Source organism: Egretta garzetta, unplaced genomic scaffold (genome assembly GCF_000687185.1).
Source record: "Egretta garzetta isolate BGI_Z169 unplaced genomic scaffold, ASM68718v1 scaffold89, whole genome shotgun sequence".
Lineage (NCBI taxonomy): Eukaryota > Metazoa > Chordata > Aves > Pelecaniformes > Ardeidae > Egretta > Egretta garzetta.
In genome coordinates, this window is record NW_009269997.1 from 3,345,255 (window position 1) to 3,369,622 (window position 24,368).

Sequence of the window (24,368 nt, forward strand, 5' to 3'; positions counted from 1 at the left end):
GACTTCTTAGATGGCCTTTAAGAAAGGATGACATTTTGTTTATGTGGAAGGTCTGAGAGTGTGGTTTTTTTAAAGCATTCTTACTTAGGGTTGCAAGATTTGTGCCTTCCTCCTCCAGTAAACAAGAACAGGTAGTTTATTTGTGGTATTTTTCCAAGTTTTATATATACTTGCAATCCCTGCAAAATCTTGCAGAAACGTAACAGCCTTTCTGAACAACGTATCAAATGGTAAAATAATATAGCAACATATTCACTAGAGCTGGTTGATTTTTTTTTTTCCTGATGGGAACCCATCTGTTTCTTAGGCCTCTGCCTACCTTACCTGAAAGCACTTGTGTCTCTCTTTAAGGATCTGTATTTTTCGAAGTAATGTTTAATGTCTTTCTATGGAGTTTATCTTTTCATTTGTCCTAAATTGCTGCTTTCATTCTCTAACCTGAATGAATTGGCTGCTGGTATAAATACTGAACTGGATGTCTAACATGGAAATAGAGTCTGTCAATCTTCAGTATTCCTTGTGGTGCTTACTCCCCTGAATGGGTCTCTGGAAGGTAGCATGGATTGTAAAAATCATGAGCATAAGGATAAAGGAGCAGAATAAATGTTTGGGTTTTTTCTCTGTCTAAACAGGAAAATAAGAATTGAGATCATTGTTAACTTAAGTAGAGCCAGGCTCTTGTGGCAGCAAGGAGAGGAGGACAGACAGCTCAGGGCTTAAAATGGTAAATGCTTTCATATATATTTCACAAGTTGTAGGCAAAATTTCAGCTGGTACTTAGGTTAGGCATGGTACCGCTTGTACTAGATATCCATTATATAGGAAAATTATATAGAAAGTAATGCTTTGAAGATACCTACACAAGGGAACAAAAATCACATAGGATATTCAACCAGTTATGTTATGTGTTTGACCTGATCTTTGCATTGCTAGACCAAAGCCTGACTCCCCAAATCAGTTGAACCACTCCTGATTCACTGTAACATTACGGAAGCACAGGCTTTGCCTTCCTAGCCTCTGGGTACTGGCTTCTTGTTAGTAACAATGCTCCGATTCACTCTGTATGTGCTTACGTGCATTTGTAATGTTTCCTCAATGTCGCTTACTCAGTGTTTCATCACTGGTTTATCATGGATTCTAGTGTGTTGCTTAAGCAGTCTGCAGACTGGCAGCAAAGGTGTGCACTGGGCAGCTAGCTGGGAACTCATCCCATCTCAGGGAAACTTCTGTGCTGGTCTGAGAGCTGCTCTACAGACCCAAACGCAGCTACAGAGGGCAAATGTGATGGTGGGTACAGGGTATGTTGGTGAGGGAGACGCTCCATTTCCAGGATTGTGATCTGTGACACATGTGAAATGATGGAGCTGTAGTTATAGTACCGGGAGGTACTGATACACAGACTGTTTGAACTGTACTGTTCTCCTTTGTTTTATTACCAGAACTCCTAAATTGAATTATAGCCTCACAGCTTGTTGTTCCCTACTGTTTGTTCTTTATGCAAACTGTTTATGTGTCATCATGATCTAGAGCTATTTTTGGCACAGCATTAATCTTTTTCTAATGTGACCTTGCCCTGTTAATATTTCCTCTCTGAGAGTTTATGAGGAGCTTGTTGGCTTTCTGCTCTGAAGCGCTGACTCCAGCTCCCTGAACACGCTGTCTGCTTGTCCAAGTGTGAGGGTTATGCGTGGATTTCTGGTGACCTGTTGGGCTTCAATAACTTTTGTTTATGGTAGAGAGAGTGAGAAACTCCAGGCGGTGTAATTGGTCTGACAGCCACTTCCACAGCATCTGTGGTATCACAAAGGAAAGTGCTGTCAAAACAGCAATGCCATGAGGGATATTAATGACAAAGTTCAGATGAATGGGGCTTTGAATACGCATAGTCTGATGACTCAGGAGAGGCTGTGGTGCATTTGCATTTGTAATGCCTTTGCATGGACAGTGGTGGAGCGGGGGATGCTCCTTTGGAAACATATCAACAGTAAAGCAGTATTACAGTTTTAGCAAGGTAAGTAATCTTCCTCAGATGTTCCAGCACAACGTGCTGAAAGAGACCGTTTCTCAGCTTGCTGATGCTTTTGATGTTGCATTCAAATTTCTGCTTCGTGCTTTGTTGTCCCATTTCAAGCTTGTAATTATTCATTGTGCAGTTGGAGAAAGTCCGCCTCAATTAATGAGAGTTGTTCCAATTTAGATAACAGAGGATTTTCTGCTGGAATTGACATACTCTATTTTAATACTTGTTAATGAATACTTCTAATCATGTTAATTATGAATGTGTGATCATGGAACACTTTGATATTACACTGTCAAATAGCAAAAGAAATACCAAGATAGGTATAATCGTTCAGTTTCTGTAGCTGTAAGCAAGGCCAGGTTTGAAGGGAGAAATACCACCTTCTCTTAAACTGATCAGTTGTAGCTGGAAAAAGTCCAGGAGGAAAAGGTCCTTTACAGACCCTGGAAAGATCCACATCTTCCAAACTACACAAACGCCCTCAAGACAGATACATAAATGCTGTTGGGTGACTTGGATTGTGGCTAGAACAGTGCAGACTGGAAAGGGAAATAAATGGTCCTGATCCTCAAGAGAGCTTGCAGTTCAGCACTCCTTTGAAACTCCCGTCTGTCCTCTGTGGCTGAAATGCACTTAATGGTATTTGTGGATTGAAACACCTAAAATACAGATGGATTAAAACTGGAGTTTGCCACTTTTAAGTTTTCTTCTGTATTTTAAAACAAAAGGTGAAAAAAAATACTAGACTGCAAGGTCTAAACAGGTCTCAGATTATATGAAACACTCTTTTAGTTACGTTATTATAAAAATATTGACATACTTTTATCCAGTATTTACATTGAAAAAAGAAAGTTTCTAGCTTTTGTCTAACTGTTACTAAATAGAATTAAAAAATCCAATTCTCAAAGAGCTTTGCAAGGCTGTGTGTGTGTGTATGTATGTTTGTTTATGCTGCCAAATTCTGTATGGTAATTTCTGTATAGATAGATAAAGTCCTAAGCAGTGTTGCAGTACAGTTTAGGGGAAAAAAGATAATGAAACAAGTTTTCCAAAATAATCTTATTTTGCAGTCCCACCATCTGGTGGCAGTCTGCGGTATTGTCTTAGCATTCGATCAGCAGAAGCAAATTAAAAAAAAAATATATTAAAATTGCAAATGTGTCCCTGTCTACTAATTTGGAGCTGGGTTTCTCACCCCAGCTCAGAAGGCACCTTTCTGTACACTCGTATACAGCCTGTAGCTGAGGATCCTTGCTCCTCAGCATCCTGCCTTGCCATTTGTCTCTCAGTTCTTGATAGAGCCAGTTTTTAGCACTCAGCTAACCCTTCACAGTGATAGTCTATCAGTACTTCTCATTGAAAGGAGAAAGTTTATAAATTGCATCAGTTTTCAGGGCTTTTGTCCCCTTCTTCAGTGTTTTTATTCTCCATGTGCTGTGCCCTCAAGGAGCAAGTATTCCACTTCACACCAAGGGACTGGTGTAAAATTGTTCTTACGTACTACAGGAAGCATGATCCTGGCAGTACAAAGAAAGGAAGATGATACTGCTTAATGCCCTCACTGGGGGATCTGTGTGCTAACTTTTAATTGTTCTTCAGTAATTTCTCTCACTCAACCTGTTTGAATCTTTTGTTTTGGAAAGGCCTCTCTAGTTTTATGCAAATAGTCTATGGGAAAGTTTATAGAAAGATGTGGTTCAGTCCTTCAGCAAGGCCTGGGGAGTTCCTTGTTTAAATAATAAAAATAGTAATAATAAAATCTTCAGAAAGACCATCAATGCTGAGCAATCAGAGTTAATTTCTCTGCAGATTGATGGCCTGTGCTCCCTTTCATGCTGCCACGTGGGGCACTGTCCTAAGGCTGACATTTCACCTCTGCTCTCTGTGGCTGCTGCTGTCCTGCAGAGTCTAACTAGCAAGTCTTTCCCTCTGTATTTGCTTTTTGCTGTCCTGATGCACCAACAACTTAGGAAACTGAAGATCTCTCGTAAAATTTGCTTCTTGGAAAAGGCTGAATAGCAGCAGCTGCCTGGGCATGGTTGTGCTCTAAAAACTAGCACCGATGGCAACAGATGTGTAAGCAAATACCTGAGAGATTATCGGGATCTGGGTTTTAAGGCCTTGGGCTGTGTAGTCTGTAAAGAGTTTTGTTAGCCGGGACGTCATGAAGAGCTTCGGTTCACTTAGTTTGCATCTGGATTGGGAATAGGTAGAAGGCAAAGGTTAGAGGCCAAATCTGAGCTAGCATTTGAAATCTCATACAATAGTACAGCTGTATCTAGTTTCATGTATAGTACAGTTCCTTACATATGTTATATATGCATCCAAGGAGTGGGGTCGGGTAAAGATGGGATTCCTGTTTTGGATCTAAGCCAGCCCCAGCCTACAAGTAGAGGGTTGCAATCAAGGGATTAGAATTTAAACCTTCCTTAAAAATGCAGATTTGCGTTAGTACTTTGTTTGTTTCTTTAGAAAATGCATTTTGGAATTTTGGCTGTGAATTATTCATGATTGAAATACAAATGTTTTCTGGGAATGTATTTTGAGGAGGATTGTGGTGGTTAACATTTAAATATGTACAGTGCTTTATCATTTCGCTTCTTTTGTTTTGACTTAGGTTGTTCATACCATACCACATTAACCTAAGGTTGTTCCCATTGTTCTTGTTAAGATTTAACTTAGTAAAAGCCATTATTGTCTTAATTGATCATTCAAAAATAATGATTAACATACCTCTAGCAAAGCTTAAGAGTGTCAAACACCAGTGGTTCCCTTTCAGAGACTGTGAGTTTAAAAAATGTTCCAAGTGTGAAGTCTTCAAAGAAAAAAAATATACAATAATGCACACTGTAGAAATGTCTGTGCATTTTCTGTTTCTTATGAATGAAATGAGTGTAATTTAGTATCTGGTCTTCTGACTTCTCAGAAGTCAGAGGGAAAGATACCAGCTTGCAGTACAATTCTTTATCTGAACCAGGGAAAGCATGTAGAACATTCCAGCAAGGATTTGAATGAATGCCTGAATAGCTAAACCCAGAGATAAAGTCAGAAGTAATGCAAGAGAGATTTCTTCATGCTAACTTGTAGTTTTTATATATTTCTATTTATTTCTTTTCAGAGAAGTACTCCTAAGTTACCACAATGTAACTTTACACACCACACAAACATTAAAGCAAATTTTATTGCATACTTTGAACTTGTGATTTTGATCTTTCTCCCCATCATCTTACTTCTAGTACACCTGAGAAACAGCCTAGTTTCCTACTAGCTGTATCCAAAGACACCTTAAGTTTCTGCACATGTAACTGAGAAGGCATATGTCATACCAGGTCTTTGGCTGTCAGCCCTGTAATATTGCCTGTTGTGCTAGCACTCAGACAGTTTCTAAGTTTGGTGACCTGCAATGCCTTAGCTTACTCAGTACAGGCTAGAGCTGTAACTCATTTCCCATGGATTTACGGTTCTGTGTGTAAATTATATCCAGGTTTTCAGTGTAATGGTACAGCTAAGAGGCACAGTAGTCATTTTGTGGGAGCCCATAGGAAAAAGATGCATGCCAGGGAACTGTAATTCAGATGGCAAAGTTTCAACTAATCACCTGTGGTATATCTGGTCTGCTTTAAAACTTCCTTATTTATACTGATACCAGAGGAGATGGTGATAAGAGTATAATTGAGATATGGTGGGCATGTTTTGGGAGCTGGGGCCGTCTCTGATAGAATAATCCCCCTTGTGTAAATATAATGCCTGGTTTCTGGCTCAGATGAAAATGAAAAGCATCAGTTGAGATGGATTTTGCATGCCTGATGTGAGATGCCTGTCAATGAGAGCCAGGATCTTCTCAATACCCGTGCCTGCAAATAATGCCTCATGTGTAACGTGTAATTATTCATAGTAAATAAACCAGCAGAGTTGACAGACTCTTGCTTGCAGGTATCCTAAGCTCTTTATAGGACAAAACATCCCCGTCCGTATATAATGTATATAGTGCTGATGAGTAAAATCTGGGGTGACAATGGAAAAGTTAAGTGTCAGTTTTTACCCTGTCAATTGCACAGTATTATCCTGATTCACAGTAATGACTTCTTGTATTCCAACCCAACAGCAATACAGATGTGCACACGGTGGCATCACTGCTTAAGCTGTACCTAAGGGAACTCCCAGAACCAGTCATACCGTATGCAAAATATGAAGATTTTCTTTCCTGTGCTAAAATGCTTAGCAAGGAGGAAGAAACGGTGAGTTGGCAATTTGAGTAAGATGAAATAAAAGGCTGGCATGTTATAACCTTTTCCAGTTTTGAGGAGAGAAGCTGGTAATTACCTATCCTAATTTAAGATGTGCATCTCTTAATTGAGGCTGTTTCTATATGAAAATTATTGCCACCTAGGGCATTTGGAAGTCTTAAGTAAAGACATGTAGCATAACCTTAGCTGTATTTATTGCATGTCACTGAATCCAGTTCCAATAAACATCATTGTGGTCAATAGCTTCCATTTTGCATCAAAGAGATTTGTATTCTCATGGATTATCATTCTGAACTGTAAAGGAAGGGTCTTAATAGTTGCTGTCCAATCTCTGCCATTAAATCAGGGGTCATTTTCTTCTAAGTGTTGGGATGCCAACTTCTACTGACTTCTGGTTGAAGGCCAACAGACTCTATTCATTGCCTGTCATTGAATCAGAAGGCCTCAAAAAGATGGAAGCGCGCCACTGGAAGCAGGCCACCTTCCAGACTTTTAAAACTGCATTACACAGATAAGAAAAATAGGGGTTCTGATTGATCATATATGCCCTGCAGTGGCATGGGCCTGTTGGATATTAATCTGAAGATGTAAGAAACTGAAGTGCTTTTTTTTTTTTTTTTTACATTGTTCTGTGTGCTTATGGGTAATGAGGTCAACCCTGATATTTTCTTTTCAAAGTAAATACAAATAGGCTCATTCTATTGATTTCAGTCTACTCCCTTAGCTTTCTAAGGTGGTTATTTCTGTTTAATTCCTTTTTGACGTTTCAATCCTGCTAGAACTGGAACCCCTCTTTCCTAATCTTCTAATGAATTAAGATGAGTAGGAGCCCCTACTTTTAAACTGAGAAACCATCTCCTTTCTGAGCCTTTATTTGATGACTACCAACAGCAGAGGTGGTAGTTGTTCCCATCAGATGGAATGGGGGGATGAGGATGAAAGATCTGTGGCAAACTTTCTTCTATGGTCGTAATGTCTTACACCCACTGAGATCAGGCTGCTTTCTTCGCTGTCCTTTACAGCTTGCTACAAGGTGCAAATTTTTGTCAGTGGCTTGCAAAAGGTGGGAGTGGGTTTAATTTTAGCTGTTTTTTGCCCGTTACAGCAGGGGATCCTCAGAGCTGAAGCTGCAGCTGTTTGCTTGTGCATGTTGCATATGTCTTAACCATTGATAACTCCAATGTAAAGCCACCTGACAGCTTGGAAGTTATTCATCATGCAGTTTATACTTGCAATGATACTCATTTTCAGATTAACTTCTTAGTCATTTTATATTGGCTTAGTCCAGATTGTATTTATGTAGTTGCTCTGCAACTGTGCCACGAAGCATTTTATTAAATTCATTTTGAAAGCAAGAGTCAAATTACAGTTTGTGAAAAATAAGTACTACAGATGGCGAGCCACTTCAGTGCTCTTTAGGGTGGCTTAGCGGTCCAGCTATAAGGCTGTCTGAGTAAATTTTCTCTGAAAGAGAAAGATCTGAGTAGATCTTTCTCCACGCAGAAGTTAAAAGTGCAGTTACTGTTAAGGAAGAGAGCTGTGCACCTTGTTTCCTTTCTTAGCCCACAGTCAGCAAACTTGTGGACTATTATGGTCCACCCATCTTGATTTGCATTTGTTTTCATGCCATGCTGTAATTGAACCCCCACTGATGCTGGCAAAGTACCAAAAGCCCATGCTGAAAAAGAGTCTAAAGGCACTGGTTGGTAAGGAGTGTAGCCAGGGCACAGAAATTAATGTGTGATATTCTGCTTGCCACATTCCCAGGGTGGGCACAAACTGAAATTACTCTTTATTGGTCTGAATCTAGCATGAACCAGAACTGGGTAACATACCCAAATAGTTTCTCTCATGAAAATATCAACTAGTTCAAACCAGAACTGTTTCTGGAAGCCTCAGGCTTGTTATCAGCAGGAACTTCCTTTATTTTATCTGGAGCTAACCCTTGTTAGCCAAATACAGCTTTCCCCATCCAAAGTGGGTTCTACAAGCTGTTCCTGATGGTAACCTGTATATAGCATTTAACACTGCAGTTTCAGTGGTGTGTTTATTGTCTTCTAATTGGAATTGCTGACATTTTTTTTAATCTCTGGTAAAATACTAAGAAACTGTGCCTCCCCACTTTTTTTTTCTTAAACCACTTAAAGGGCCTGAAAGAACTGGTGAAGCAAGTGAAGAGCCTGCCAGCTGTCAATTATAATCTACTGAAATATATCTGTAGGTAAGTGCTCTTGCAAGAATATCACAATGGTATTTATAACTGTGAGCTCACAGACAAACCTGTCTGTGTATGTACCCTGAAGGAAAAGTATTTTGCACTAAAAATACAGGTTTACTGCATGACTACTTACTAATTTACCCTATCAATGAGCACAGTTATGACTTCCTTTTCATAAGCAGGCTGCACTCAGCAAGAAATGCAAGAAGATAAAAGTGAATATATTCTGTCCTCTTTATAGGAACCTGGCTTTCCCATTTCTAACTGCAGTTACTTGCCTTGGCTGTGCGCTCTGGAAGCATGGCGTCCTTAAAACTTTGTATGTCTTGTAGTATGTAGAATAGTTTCATGGATACATCTAAGATGTTAAAAAAAAGTCTTAACACAGTTGCAATTTGTGAACTTGTAGAAAGTTCCCTGCATAAAAAACATTTTAAAAATAATATAAACTTTTTTCTAATTGACAGTTAGCATTTTGAGGATGTTTTATGAGCCAAGTAGTTGATTAATTACGCTGGAAGAAAGTTACCATCTTCAACAGAGTTATCTTGTAGTCAGTCCAGATTTCAATTTTGTTATCAGTGTATCATTTTGGAGAAAATCTGAAGAAGTTGAGGAGAATACCTTTGAGCTTTCAAGATATTCCATGAGGATTTGGAATGGAATACTTGAACTATGTTAAGAAACCATCACATGCTTTGACTTTTTAAAATTTAATTTCCTTTTTAGATGTTCCTTGAAGGCCTCTTTCTTCCCCACAGGTTCCTTGATGAAGTCCAGTCTTATTCAGGCATAAACAAAATGAGTGTGCAAAATCTGGCTACCGTTTTTGGCCCCAACATCCTTCGCCCCAAAGTGGAAGATCCTCTGACTATCATGGAGGGTGAGCTTACTGTACATAACTTGTAATAGAAAGAAGGAATGTCTTTAGGTTTATTAACAGTACATACCAGTCCATGTAGTATGTGCAGTAAGTTCCATATATCTGTTTTATAGACACAGAATTCTTCAACCTGAATGAACTTCTGGGTTATATCTTGCAGGTTATTATAAAAGTGACTGAAGTGTGCAGCATTGCAAACAGACTTTGCATGAGATTGTGCTGTCCTGGCAACTTCACTAAAAATGTACTTTTTCTCTCAAAACTTGCTGCAAATACGGCATGTTCTTATTCAGCATGTGTGGTTGGAGTGCAGTTAATACTTTACCTGCGGTTCTTAAGGATGAGAAAAAGTTAGTACAGGTTCATACAGCAGTGACCAGTGTAGAATCCCCCACAAGGCAGTGGTATATTACATGCCTTCTTGCACTACAGTGATCAAATTGTCAGCTGTGTTCTGTTATTTACAGTGATGTCCAGCTCTAGCATTTTGCTGTGACTATGACAAAAATATGGCCATGACAATCTCCTTGTATAATTTCCTCCTAGGCTTAATCTTTGTGACAGTAATTCTCCATAAAGTACGTGACACCTTTTCTCCTTCCAAACAATTTTTTGTTTATGTCTAGGAGTTACTTAACTTTCTCAGAAATTATGGCTGTACACAGCCCTGTGCACTGAAAATTTTACCAAAACTCAAAAATACAGTGTTCAACAGTTTATTTGAGAGTGCGTGGATTTGTTATTTTTCCATGAGTTTGATGCTTTTTCTCTTCCCCAGATACAATTCCCCGTATACTTTGTTCATCTGCTTGTTTTTCTGAGGTCTCATTTCCTTCTTCTTCCTTTTAATTCTTAACATGACTATGTTGTTGTGAAGAGAAACATGTTGTTTCCAAATCATGTTTGAAAGCAGTGAATACCTGGGGTTAGCTGTCAGAACAGTTGCTCAGACAAGCCCAAAACCCTTCTAATGTGGAAAGGGTTTTTAATCATCATCTTCACTTTAATGTCTGGTTTCTCATTGTTACAGAGAATGGTTTGGTCATGCATTTGACATAAAAGTATTTGCAAGAGCAAGTGTCCAATTTATGTTTCTTATGACTGTGCATGAGTATCATCAAACCTGTGCAGCTTCAAATACCCAACATTTGTGGCTCCCCCTGGTTTCTGTACATACTTGTCTCAAATGCACTGTGACTATCTGATACGAGGGTGCAGAGATAAGCTTCACTGTGTCCTAGTTTACACATCTTACATCATGTCCCCATGGTATTTTGAGAGAGAAGCACAAGAGTCTCTCCTGCTTTGTTTCTGTCCTCTTTGACTGTTGTGTGTGTGTGTCTGTGTCTGTGTCTCTGTGTGTGTGTCTGTGTCTGTGTGCACATGCTGCCTATCACTTCACTTTCAACCTGTCTCTGTGTACCTACAGAACTGCCAGACTACTTCTCTCACCCTGACGCTTCTGTAGAGCTTAGCAGCCTGGTAGATAACTGCTGTGAATGTTTCTCTCGGTCAGGCTGAAAACTGTCCCTTTTTTCCCATGCTTTTGAATTAAATAGTACAAAAAGTACTTCAAATTGTTCCATAGATTGGAACTGCAGAGAGATGCCACAGAGCTGATTTATACCATTGAAATTTATGAGAACACTATCTCACAGGATAACATTTACTGATGGGATACCATCTATCTATCTTTGGCTCACCTGGGGCAGGGGAGATGAATGGAGATTTGGGATTGGGAGAAAGGAGTTAGCCATTCCTAAATAAAATACCATCTTCTAGGTTTATATTTTTCCCAAAGTGGCTGCTGCCTAAAGTTTGTGGGTTGTTTGGGGGTTTTTTTTTTGAAAGTTTGAGCAAGAGTTTTCATGGGTTTGCTTTGTTTTTAAACCAGGTGGAAAGGGAAAATAATGTTGTTCCTCTTCCTGAAAGCAACTCTCCAGCCTACTTACCACCAGCCTTAGCGCTAAAATGATGGTGGCTGCTGTAGGAAATGGCATGGATACTACACTCATTGAAGGGAAATACATATATTTTTTAACTAATGAGAAACAGGTTTGATTAAACAGATTTATGACTTCTCTTTAAGCTTAACTTTAAGATTTGACAAGAGACAATGCTGATTTGCAATTGGGCTACACATAGTCAAATGTATAGAAACTTTTAACAAAGACTGTACATTGGTTGATGCTCATGGTCACCCTTCAGCATTGTTCTTTGCTTTCGGAAGATACAGGGTGCTTTTCTTGCATAATCATTCAAAGTCAAATATGCAGTTATGGGTAACCATACCTGTAAAATGGGGATGAGGAGTTGGGCCTTTTGGTTCACGAGAGATTTTCCAGAATTCCAATCATGGGGCAATTTTTTACTGTCAAACGCAGTGGCAAAAGTTGCCTGAGAACAGTGCAACATTTGTAGTAAAACTCTGCACATAACAGCTAATGTTCTCAGAAGGAATACAGCTAAACATGCCACAGTGAATTTTCCCGCTGCATAGTTCTAATGTATGATTTTGCCTTAGCAAGCAAACAAACAAGAACACTAAAAAAACCCATGTTGTTGAGTACCCACACTGAATTGGCTCTCAGTAGTTGTATTTTAAAAGGGTGGGGTATAAAGATCCAGAATATCACAAAGGAGTTGATGTGAAACGATATTGCACAGTGGGAAATTATTGATTAGAAGAGCACAGCATGCCTCTGAAAGCTCTCTAGGAGCTTAAAAATGGGATGGTTATTGTAACTATCTTGACTTTGTTCCTGAAATATTCTTAATAATCCTTAATAAGGGTCTGCTTAGTGAAATAGAGTTGCACATCTTTACTACCCCAAGTCCATATAATGCTAGTGTGTAAATTGCAGTGCAGTCAAGTGGTGTGCACATCACGGGGGGTTGGTCTTTAAGTGGAAAGGTAGCCATTTATTACAGCAAGTAGCAAGCTGTGGTCCTGTATTAGTGCTGTACTGTGCTATAACGTGACATAATTTCCTGCTTGCATATAGTTTCACCATGGAGTGGTTAAAGGCATTCACATTAAATTAATTCTGTCATATTACTGCCCTGTTCTGCTCCAAAAGACTAAAATGTCTGTGTTCCAGCAATGCAAATCCCTTGCTTGCCTGTTTTCTGTGTAAACTACAAGTACTGTGCTAGAGTAAGATACTGGTTTTAAAAATGATTGCCATGTTGAGTTGAAACACATCACTTAAAATGTTATTATCCTTTGCTACTCATTATCGCCTTCTGTGGTTTTCCTGGAATGCAGTTACTGTCGCAGTAATAGCTTCTCCACAGAAGTTGTTCTTCTTAGGGGTTCTGTGAGGCCTGCTGGCTTGGTTTGATGGAAGAAAGAGGTGGTACTGATCTGTCTCGGTAGCCAGAAGCACTTCAGGCGTGTTAAACATTCACGGTGTTACACAGATTGCGTAAATGTTTGTATAAGGTGAATGTTTAGTAAGTATTTGTGGAATCTGATGGATAAGATATATTTATGCCCTAAACAAAACAGGCCATTAATGACCATGTGCTTGGTGTCTCCTTCCAGGTACAATAGTAGTCCAGCAGCTAATGTCAGTGATGATTAGCAAACATGAAGAGCTATTTCCCAAGGATGCAGACCCTCAGATAGGACCCGAGGTATGCAACAACAACAACGAAATGCCAAAGAAAGCGATTGTGGGGCAGCTACAGAACAAAGAGAATAACAACACCAAGGAGACAGCAGTGAGGCGCTGCTCTTGGGACAAACCTGAGTCTCCCCAAAGGGGAAGCATGGACAATGAGTCTCCGACTGCTCTGCCAGGCAGCAAGACAAATAGCCCCAGGAATAGCATCAAGAAACTAGATGTCACCAGAAGCCCACCACTCATGGTGAAAAAAAATCCAGCTTTTAATAAAGGCAGTGGCATAGTCACCAACGGGTCCTTCAGCAGCTCTGTGGAGGGCCCCGAGAAGAGCCAGACCTTACCAAACTGTACTCTGCAAACGAGGAGAACGTCATCCCTGAAAGGACCAGTGACTAAGATGGGCACACACAGCGTGCAGAATGGAGGTGTGCGGATGGGTGTTTCTAGCACAGACGGGCACAGCAACACCCTCAACAGCCTGAGCCCGGGCTGGGTGCCCAATGGCTACGTCACACTGCGGGACAACAAGCAGAAGGAACCAGTGAGTGAGTCAGGCCAGCACAACAGGCTTTCTACCTATGACAATGTCCACCAGCAGTTTTCTATGGTGAACTCTGATGACAAACAGAGTGTGGACAGTGCCACCTGGTCCACATCCTCTTGTGAAATATCCCTCCCTGAGCACTCCAACTCCTGTCGTTCATCCACCACCACCTGCCCTGAGCAGGACTCTTATGTGGGTAACTTTGAAGACTCTGTGCTGGAGGGACCACCACATGAAGACCTCTGTAACCTGGGTGACTATGAGAACAAAAGTGACAGAAGGAGTGTAGGGGGCCACAGCAGTCGAGCCACCAGCAGCAGCGATAACAGTGAAACATTTGTGGCCAACAGTACTAACAACCACAGTGCTTTGCACAGCCTGGTGTCCAGCTTGAAGCAAGAGATGGCCAAGCAAAAACTAGAGTACGAGACAAGGATAAAAAGGTAAGACAATTTGGCTCTACCACCTGACTGCCCTTTGCAGAGTAAATCCAAGAAGTTTCCCCTCTCGTGACGTGCTAGCGGTCTGCGCTAGTATAGTAACTGGGTGCTTGCCACTGAGTTTCCCATCCTTCAGTGTTGATGTACTCTTGACATTGCTTTTGTGGTATCATGATCCAAAGGGGTTTGTTTCAGAGCATTTGGTTTGCCATGGTTGTGACACGCTATCCTACTGGCATCTAAAATAAAGCCAGAACCTTGTAAGTTTCTGTAGAACCTAATTAACAAAATCAGCAGGCTTTCACAATGTTTTCCGTTAGTTTATGCCTGTTCTCCAGAGACTGAGATGGACAACTGGGCATCACTGGGACTGGGAAACTGCTGGAACTCCTTTCCAGGGTCTTTGTTCCTCTTGAGACAGTGCTGCATCTGGGAGTTACTTCTGCTCATGGTCCTGTATCCTCACTGCTGCTTTGCCTGAGCCTTTCCTTCACAGCTCGGACCCTTTTAAAGAAGGCAAGGGAGAGCCATGTCTCTGTCTACAGATAGTTTGGACTCTTCTCGCACACAAGGTTGCTAGGGTGGATGGCCATAATCATCAACGAAAAACCTCAAAGTCTGGGCTTAGCATTAACTGGTGCACACAGCAGTGCAGAGTTGAATGCATTCTCTTTGTAATAAAGGTTCTTCGGTAAAGCTGTTTAGTATTTGTTCTCACCTCTGTTGCACAGAAGCCCTTCGCATTGGGTCCCTCTGGTACTGCAAGTCATAGCTGGATCACATGTGAGAGCTACTGGCAACAGCAGCTGCTAGTGGAAGTGCAGTGTACAGAATATTGCAGTCTTCCACCCACATCACTATTTTCAGCATAGTATGCAGTGTAGTAGAGAACTTCTTACAGTGTTTAACATGCATGATGACCATGTGTTTAGTAGTACTAGGACTTCTAATGCTTTCCATTGGAAAGCTAGATCTGAAATAGGGTCAGTTGTTAGACAAAACCCATGTTGATTGCAGTTTTGGTTTGTTTTTTTTTGAATTGTCAATCCATATTTGCAAATAGATATAGCAGATAAATCAGCTGAAGAAAGGAGATTAACAGTGAAACAAAGGCATTCGGGGCATTATTCTGACCTTGTACTAGTGCAACTACAGCAGGAGCTGGGTGTCAATGCTTCCAGAAGTAAAAGGAATACTTAGCCTATTCCTGGAGAATTAGATGGAGCTGTTTGCTACTGTGCACCTTGCCGTGGCTGTTATTAGGCATTTTCTAAATGAGCTACCAAAGAGATTGCCCTATGAGAATGGTTCATTGATGAAGCCATGGTTTGTATATACACCTCTCAAAAATTCAGTCTGAACTTTGTAAATGAAAAGAAACATGTATGAATTGGTTGGTAGTGCGCATTTTTGCTTGAGTGAGTGAGGAGTGCTGCTCAGGATCTGTCTGCTTTTATTTTGCTTTTGCAGCTTGGAGCAGAGAAATCTCACCCTGGAGACGGAAATGATGGCCCTGCATGAAGAACTGGATCAAGAGCGGAAGAAGTTCACAATGGTAGAAATCAAAATGCGTAATGCAGAACGGGCCAAGGAAGATGCAGAGAAGAGGAATGATATGTTGCAGAAGGAGATGGAGCAGTTTTTCTCCACTTTTGGAGAACTGACAGTGGAGTCTCGCAGGCCAGAAAGAGGCAACACCATCTGGATCCAGTGAGCACTGGAAATGTAGACTGTGGGACTTTGGGGAAGGGCTTGGGGTATTATACTGTATCAGGTGGCTGGTCACCTGTCTGAGGCTAGTACTCAACATAATGTTATAAACCCTTGAAGGAAGAAATCGTACAGACATTAACCACTCATATCTACAGTGTGTACTTACCAAGTTATACTCTTTGAATGCTTCATGAGACTATTGTCAAGTGTCACAACTGGATATGTGTATATAAATTTAAAAAAATCACCTTAGAGAGCAAGAGATGTATCTCAAATATTTTAATGCAAGTCTTGTATTTAAACTGGTAAATTGAAATGTTGTTGCAATCAAGCTTTATATCAAGGCTTTTCTCCCTTGCACTTAACATCATAAGCTATTTTTGGCGTTGTTTTACCATCAGCTTATTTTGTATATCAAATGTTTTTTGGTTTTGATTTTTTTTTTTTTTTGTTACTCCTCTTGCTGGGGAGTGAAGATAAACAGATATGTTAAGATATATATGCCGATGGTTAACCCTGATTTGCGTCACTTCTAAAAAGACAGCAGGATGAGAAACAGCAGCATGCTACGGGCAAAATAAAGCAGTGATAATTTAACAGACTTGATGGCCAGGATTAGAAAGTATCAGGGCACCCGTATAATAAAAAGCAAATGAGGGGTATCAAGTCAGCAAAAATGGGGACAATGGCAAAAGGGTAAGGAGCTGCTTCTTTGAGAGCAAAGGTGGGTGCGGAGTAAGAAGTTGGGAAAGGGGAACGTAAGGGGAAGTCAGTCACATGACCAGAGCTTTTTGGGGTACCCAAAATACACCCTGTGCCTGATAAGTGCAGCTCAGAGCAGGAATATAAACCAGTTGTTCTGACCATATTTGTATCTGACTTACCTCTGTACTCTGGTTGAACGTGAGTCCTTTTTGTAACACTGGTGCAGGGACACACAGAGGGAATGAACCGGACATCCCGATAGCCTTGTCTGTGTGATGGATAATGAAAAAATTAACAAAAAAAATTATGTTCGGAGTAGAAATTAACAGAGCAACTGTTCAACAAACAGCAAATAAGGAAGAAAACACACCAACGTATTCATCACCCATATTTACAGTGTATATTAGCAAGTTATCATGCTGTCTGAATGCTTCATGAGATTACTGTCAAGTGTTACAACTGTGAAAGTTCCCAGGCTCTCAGTATCACCAAGGCAACACACAGAGAGAGCAGCCTGGAGCCTAACAGCATGCAGAGTGCCAGTGAAAAAGAAACAGCAAAGCCGTGGTGTAAACTAATAATTTGTTTGGCATCTTTACATATAGTAAGTATAACTGGTATTTTCTACACCATGTTAATGATTTTTTGTTTTTAACTTTGCATTTAGGACTGCAAGAGAGGGTTATTGAGACATCTTGGCTTCCCTCTAGTGTCTCTTAAATATATTGCAATTATTTTTTAATTCCAGTTGCAAAAGAATGATGAAGATAGCCTTAAAGAACATTCTCAGTTATAGCATGTATATTAGTCAAGTATTAATTAGATGTGGGAATTATACTGGGAAGCAAACATGAGGTTTACATTTGAGAGAAATAGTAACTTACAATGGAGCATTACACATGGTGTTTGTGTATGCATTATTTGTGTTTGGTGAGGTTCAGAGTCCCCAGTCAGGGTGCCTATTGTACTAATTACTGTGAACATGTCTAGTGCACATCCATTCTGTGTGTAAATCAGAAAAAGTCAGACAGGGAGAGATCAAGGTAATAGGAAGAAGCATGTTTGATATATCAGTTAGCAGCAATCACAAGATGTCCCCACAGTGGTGAGAGAAGGAAAGAGATTACTATGTTAATTCCAATTTTTAAATTGAATGAGAGACACCTTGATATCTGATGCAGTAGTCGTCAAAGTTGACTCACAATTTAAGCAGTATCTGATACCTGTTGACATGACAGCAAAGTCTCAGAGATAAGTATTTTCTTAACTGGAATTCATATTTTTGCAGTAGACAGTAGTCTCTGCAGCAGTATCGTGAGGTGCAGAAAGTTCTGCTTTCTCACTCAGATGAAGCCAGTTTTCTCATTTTCATAGAATCATAGAATGGTTTGGGTTGGAAGAGACCTTAAAGATCATCTAGTTACAACCCCCCTGCCACAGGCAGGGACATCTTCCACTAGACCAGGTTGCTCAAAGCCCCATTCAACCTGGCCTTTCAGGGATGGGGCATCCACAACTCTGGGCAACCTGTTCCAGCACCCGGCCCTTTCGGGGATGGGCCATCCACAACTCTGGGCAACCTGTTCCAGTGCCTCACCACCCTCATAGTGAAGAATTTCTTCCTTACATCCAATCTAAATCTACCCCCTTTCAGTTTAAAGCCATTACCCCTTGTCCTATCACTACATGCCCTTGTAAAAAGTCCCTCTCCAGCTTTCTTGTAGGCCCCCTTCGGGTACTGGAAGGCTGCTATAAAATCTCCCTGGAGCCTTCTCTTCTCCAGGCTGAACAACCCCAACTCTCTCAGCCTGTCTTCATAAGAGAGGTGCTCCAGCATTCTGATCATCTTTGTGGCCCTCCTCTGGACTTGCTTCAAGAGGTCTAGGTCCTTCTTATGTTGAGGGCCCTAGAGCTGAACACAGTACTCCAGATGGGATCTCACAAGAGTGGAGTAGAAGGGAAGAATCACCTCCCTTGACCTGCTGGCCACGCTTCTCCTGATGCAGCCCAGGGTATGGTTGGCTTTCTGGGCTGCAAGCGTACACTGCTGGGTCATGTTGAGCTTCTCATCAACCAACAACCCCAAGTCTTTCTCCCCAGGGCTGCTCTCAATCCATTCTCTGCCTAGCCTGTGCTTGTCCTTGGGGTTTCCCTGACCCAAGTGCAGGACCTTGCACTTGGCCTTGTTGAACTTCATGAGGTTCACACGAGCCCACCTCTCAAGCCTGTCAAGGTCCCTCTGGACGTCATCCCTTCCCTCCTGCATGTCAACCGCACTACCCAGCTTGGTGTCAGCAAACTTGCTCAGGGTGCACTCAATCCCACTGTCCATGTCACTGATGAAGATGTTAAACAGCACCAGTCCTAATACCAACCCCTGAAGAATGCCACTCATCTCCACTTGGACATCGAGCTGTTGACTGCAACTCTTTGAATGCAACCAACCCAGCCAACTCCTTATACACCAAGCAGTCCATCTGTCAAATCCATGTCTCCAATTTAGAGATAGGGATGTTGTGCAGGGCAGTGTCAAATGCTTTGCGCAAGTCCAGGTAGATGACATCAGTCGCTCTTCCATTACCCACCAATGCTGTAACCCCATTGTAGAAGGCCACCAAATTTGTCAGGCACAGTTTAGCCTTAGTGAAGCCATGTTGGCAGTTTTGATTTCCTCTAGCAGCCCCTGTGTCATTCGAGCTCTGTTGCTCTCTTTAATCTAAAAAGAACATACAATTCCTAAGACCAGTTCAAGGACCTGTGTAAATGAGGACCTAAAGTTTAGTCATGTAGGCATGGCAGAAGGTGACCAGTGAGGCAGTGGGGAAAGGTGGCACTCCAAGGTGATAGGATGACAAAAATGACAGCTACTTGATAAAATTTTATTTCTGATACTTGTTTAAAATTGACAAGGAATAGGAATTTCATTTCACGTCCACATCTGCCTCCAAATGCCCTAGGCTATACAATATGCATGGAAGAAGGGAAGGTATTTATAGTCCGTGTACTTAGCATTCTGTGTTCAATTTCAATTATCCTTTGTCTTCACAGGAACTGACTGGAGGTTTCCAGTGATTTGTAGGTGCTGCATGTTTTCCTTATTTGTTTGAACAGGCTTCTTTATACACATCTGTTTCTGAACTCCCTGTTATTTGGTCAGTGATTGCTTTCTGAGGGTTAGTTCTTGGTCTACCCCCAAACAAGAATGCAGTTCGGAATGTTTTTTTTCTTATCTTCAGGTCTTTGCATTCACCGTGCTGGAGATGTTTTATAAGACAAACTACTTCAGTGAAAAATCTTCATTTTTGTTGTATATAGATCGTCTTGATTTTTATATTGGGTTTTTTTTGAGGATTGCCATTAAGCACTTTTGACTTAGACTGAATGATGCTACTGCAGTGATTTCTTTAGGACATGATCCTTGAAAAAAAAAATCTTTCCTTTTTGCAGGGACTCTGGGAAGGCGGTTCTCCATGTGAATTTTATGTAGGGCTTAGGCTGGAGTAGGCCTGTCTCCTCCTGACTGATGCCAGGCTAGGAAATCAGAATTTCTATTTCATTTATGTATCAGAGGGATCTTGATCTGCTTTGAAATTAGGACTTAGTCTTGGAAGAAAATATAAATCATCCATACAATTATAGTTCTTAAAACCAGCTAGCTTTTTTAGTCTCCTGGACACAGAAGCAAAATTCCGTATTCAGAATATCTTCTAGGAAAGTCTTTGTTACTCCGGGAGCAGAGCAGCAGCTCAGGTTTCTGTCTGTTTGGTCCAGCTAATTTTGGCTCTGATTCTTTGATGGGTTTACTGTTCTTGGTGCTGCCAGCCATCTATTCCTGTACCCTACTTCTTAGTGCTCTTGTGCATCCCATGGTGGTCTTGTTTCCTGGAGCTGAACCTGCACAAAGCTATTCTTTGGGTTAGCTGTTTAGGTGGTTGAGTGCTGGCTCAAAATATCAGACAAGTTCACTATAGCTATGCCATTTGGAGTCAGCTTAAACAGTCATGGGATCAAACTGTTAAAGTATCTTTGAATGCTTTTTTGGAAGCTCATGTTAGGCAGATTTGTCTGTTTGAAGTTTGTCTTTGTCTAGATTTGAAGCTTGGCTTTGCATTTGAAAAGGTATTCCATTCCCTCAAAGAATGTTCAAATTCCAGGTATATGCCTAAGTACTGATATGCCACATTCCTTGCTGCGTAATCCAGGACAAGACTTCACCTCATTGTCTCTGCAGCAATCATCTAGACAGACCAGAAACCTTGAGCAGGCACAGCAAACTTAGAAAATATTACCAACAACATATGTCCACATCCATCATGATCAATGCACCTTCCTCCTTCCTGTGAGGCTTCATCAGCATTTAGGCTGCAGTGATAAAGTTTGTTTATGTCCTTAATGGTCGTCTTCCTGCTCCTATTATTATCCTACTTCTTTAAATTAAAACCACAACATTTTCGATGTTTCTTACATTTGGAAGCAAATAAGAAAATGCTATTCTAACATTTGTAACTTCTCAGCTGTATGATACCATTTCCACATGGTCCACAACTGATTTGCTGCTTTGTTGCCTTTTGCATGCCCAGCCTGTGTGTGAATTGACCTGGTTGGCAGAAGCAATGTTGGGGGGGCCATGCTGATGGATTTAAGTGGCCAAAGGATAAAACCATGCTCCCTCTCATGCAGTGGAGTGGAGTGGAAAGGGGAAAGACTTATTCATGAGATTAAGGTCAAAGCAGACTGAACCCAAGGGCTCTGAAAAAAAACTATAAGGATGTCATGGAGTGTATTTGTTGATTACTGGATATCTCATGAAGGCAGTTTTTTCAGGAATTTTACTGTTAAGATATTGAATGAAACTGAGGCTTTAGCCAAGACAACCAGTTTTATCACCAGTCTGTGTAATGGAACAACTCACGTTCTAAGGCCAAGTTGACAGTGTTAGTTACTATGAGAGGACACTAAAAGGGTTTCAAGTATCAATTAAAAAAGGTGTAATAATAAATTTGCTTTCACCTCTTTCTCACAGGTGTTTCTGTGAACTCCCAAAATTAATAATCTGTTGTGGGAGTTCACTGGCCAGCTCCAAGCTAAGAACGGCAGGTAAGAGCTCAGCCCTTCTATCACATTGTCACTCTTCGCCTTGTGCACAGCACACAAGAGATAATGCTTTTACAATTCATAAGTACAGATGGTGGAAGAAAACCTTCTGGTCCAATGACAGGATATGATTACATTTATATTACATTCAGAAGTGTAAGTTTGGGACAACGTGCACACTTAAAAACAGGCTGTCGGAATGCTACAGTCGAGGGACAGAGTAAGAGAGGGAGGCATGCTTACCGCTATTAATCCTATCTCCAGCCACATCATCAGAGCACTGTGGTGGATGATGGTGCCCTATATGCCCTTGCACAGTAGACTGGAATAGTGGCAGACACTCACTGTACCTTTTAAGTGGTAGATTCTGATGTTTTGCTCAGAAAAGCTTCCGTCCTCTTTTCTGTTTGTGAGAATCCTGCTACGCATTTGGAGTGTGCTTTGGTGCAGCAGAAAAATTAAACTTACTACACTTCTTTGCTACATGTTTTTCTTTCAGCATCTCATAGACCAAGTTTTCCAAATATAAAAACAAATAAAATGTTATGATAAATTATATGCAAAACTGGTATGTTAGGTTTTCATAAGAATGAGGAGGAAAGGAGCTTGCTAAGATTACCATTTTAAGATCTATAGGCAGTACTTGATCCAGTAGTTGGTCTAAAATTTTTTGAGAAAGATCCAATTTGCTAAAAAGAATTAATATTTAACAAATATTTATTGTATAGCATCCCTGGAAGGATGGAACAGAGGTGGGGTAAGGAGACACTGAATAAACAGGTGCACTGATTTGCATGTTTTGACAACCCAGTCAAAACAGTGAGTTGCCTCTTGCTGCTGTACACTTGAACCCTTCCTGGCTGAATGAAAATCCTCCTGGTGGGTTGACCCTGGCTGGACGCCAGATGCCCACCAAAGCCACTCCATCAATCCCCCTCCTCAACAGGACAGGGGAGAGAAAATATAACAAAAAGCCTGTGGGTTGAGATAAGGACAGGGAGAGATCACTCAGAAATTACCATCACAGGCAAACAAGACCTGACTTGGAGAAATTAGTTTAATTTATTACCAATCAAATCAGAGTAGGATAATGAGAAATAAACCCCAAATCTTAAAACACCTTCCCTCCACTCCTCCCTTCTTTCCAGGCTTATTGTAACTTTACTCCTGATTTTTTTCACTACCTCCTCCCCCTGAGCAGTGCACTGGGATGGGGAATGGGAGTTGCAGTCAGTTCATCATGCATTGTTATGGCCACTCCTTCCTCCTCAGGGGGAGGACTCCTCACACTCTGCCCCTGCTCCAGCCTGGGGTCCTTTCTTCACAGGGCCACAGGTCCTGCCAGGAGCCTACTGCAGCGTGGGCTTCCCATAGGGTCACAGCCTCCTCAGGCATCCCTCTTCTCTGGCGTGGGGTCCTCCCCAGGCTGCAAGTGGAGATCTGTGCTGCCATTAACCTCCATGGGCTACAGGGGGACAGCCTGCCTCACCATGGTCTTCACCACAGGCTGCAGAGGAATCTCTGCTCTGGCACCTGGAGCACCTCCTCCCCCTCCTTCTTCACTGACCTTGGGGTCTGCAGGGTTGTTCCCCTCACATGTTCTCACTCCTCTCTTTGGCTGCAGATGTGCAGGGTTTTGTCTTTTTTTGTTCCCCCTTTCTTAAATATTTTATCACAGAGGTGCTACCACGATTGCTGATGGGCTCGGTGTTGGCCAGCAGCAGGTCTGTCTTGGAGCCAACTGGCATTAGCTCTATTGGACATAGGAGAAGTTTCTAGCAGCTTCTCACAGAAGCCCCCACTGTAGCCCCACCCCCCACCAAAACCTTGCCAAGCAGACCCAATACACTCCTAATTAATTTCCTTTCTTATTCTGAATTCCCTATGGAGTCTGTCCATTGAAGAGCAGAGTGTCCGCAGATTCTCTGTGCTCCTGGCAAGTCTGCAAGGAAAGCGGGGGGAGGAGGGGAGAGGGAGATAGGAGAAAATAAATTAACAAATACTTGTGATGTGGGCATGCAAAAATAGAGGAAAGGGAGAGATGAGAACAAGGAAGTGAATATACTGAAATTGCCATGTGTAGGTGGTAGCAATTTGCCCTCAGTTAAGAGCATTTTTTCTGAAAGCTTGTCTCTACAAAAAGGTTACTACAGTTAATGTTGCACTATTCTTTCAGAGCTCTTTCGGCTCTAAATTACTTTCTGGGCTGACACCAGTAGCTAGGTCAACTGTTTCACAGACTGTCTTCCTTGTTTTTATCAGTCCTGTGTGCTAACAGCAAGAATTCATGTGGAGACATACCTAGCAAAGCCATTGCTGTAAGAGCTGAATGCAAGGCAGGGAGCCCCAGAAGGTCAGATGGTTCTCAGTGGATTACCAGCACTCGGTCTGGGAACCCCTAGTGGTCCCTGGATTGTCGTTCAGCACCTCTAGAGCAGTGCTTGTCAGGAAATAAAATTATATATGTCAGATGCCTTGCAGATATAAATTGCCATAGCTCTACAGACATTTAGGAAGTGGTGAGAGAAGCTGAGAAGCTCTCCCTACAAGGCTTTCAGAAGCTGTCCTAATATGTATATCTACAATTAGTGTTGGTGGTCTAGTTTTGCTGGAGAAATGCTTGTCAGCAATAAAACAAGTTTCTTTAGTATGCCAATAATAATGGAGAGTGCAAAGAATTTTTGAGGCCAGAAAAATGAGCATGATGCAAATATATTCCTCTCTTTTTCCTTAAGGCATCCAGGATAATAAGCTTTATATGCAATACAATTCCATTTCTGAATCTCCTAAATGCAAGAATGGAAAAATCCTTTCTACCTCTGTGTGTATTACTCTCTTCATGCAAAACAGGTTTAAAATTATTCATGTTCAGCAG

The 24,368-nt window shown here is 41.3% G+C and overlaps 1 protein-coding gene across 1 annotated transcript in view; it reads left to right on the top strand.

Annotated features, from left to right (window-relative positions):
- ARHGAP24 (Rho GTPase activating protein 24) overlaps positions 1-15,907 on the top strand; it is a 221,368-nt gene extending 205,461 nt beyond the window's left edge. The window contains exons 6-10 of the mRNA XM_009647479.2: positions 6,126-6,258; positions 8,415-8,488; positions 9,247-9,368; positions 12,916-13,984; positions 15,452-15,907. Of these exons, the coding sequence (XP_009645774.1) occupies positions 6,126-6,258; positions 8,415-8,488; positions 9,247-9,368; positions 12,916-13,984; positions 15,452-15,695 (1,642 nt within the window). The 3' untranslated portion in view covers positions 15,696-15,907. The remainder of the gene's footprint in view (positions 1-6,125; positions 6,259-8,414; positions 8,489-9,246; positions 9,369-12,915; positions 13,985-15,451) is intronic.
- Positions 15,908-24,368: the final 8,461 nt, after the last annotated feature.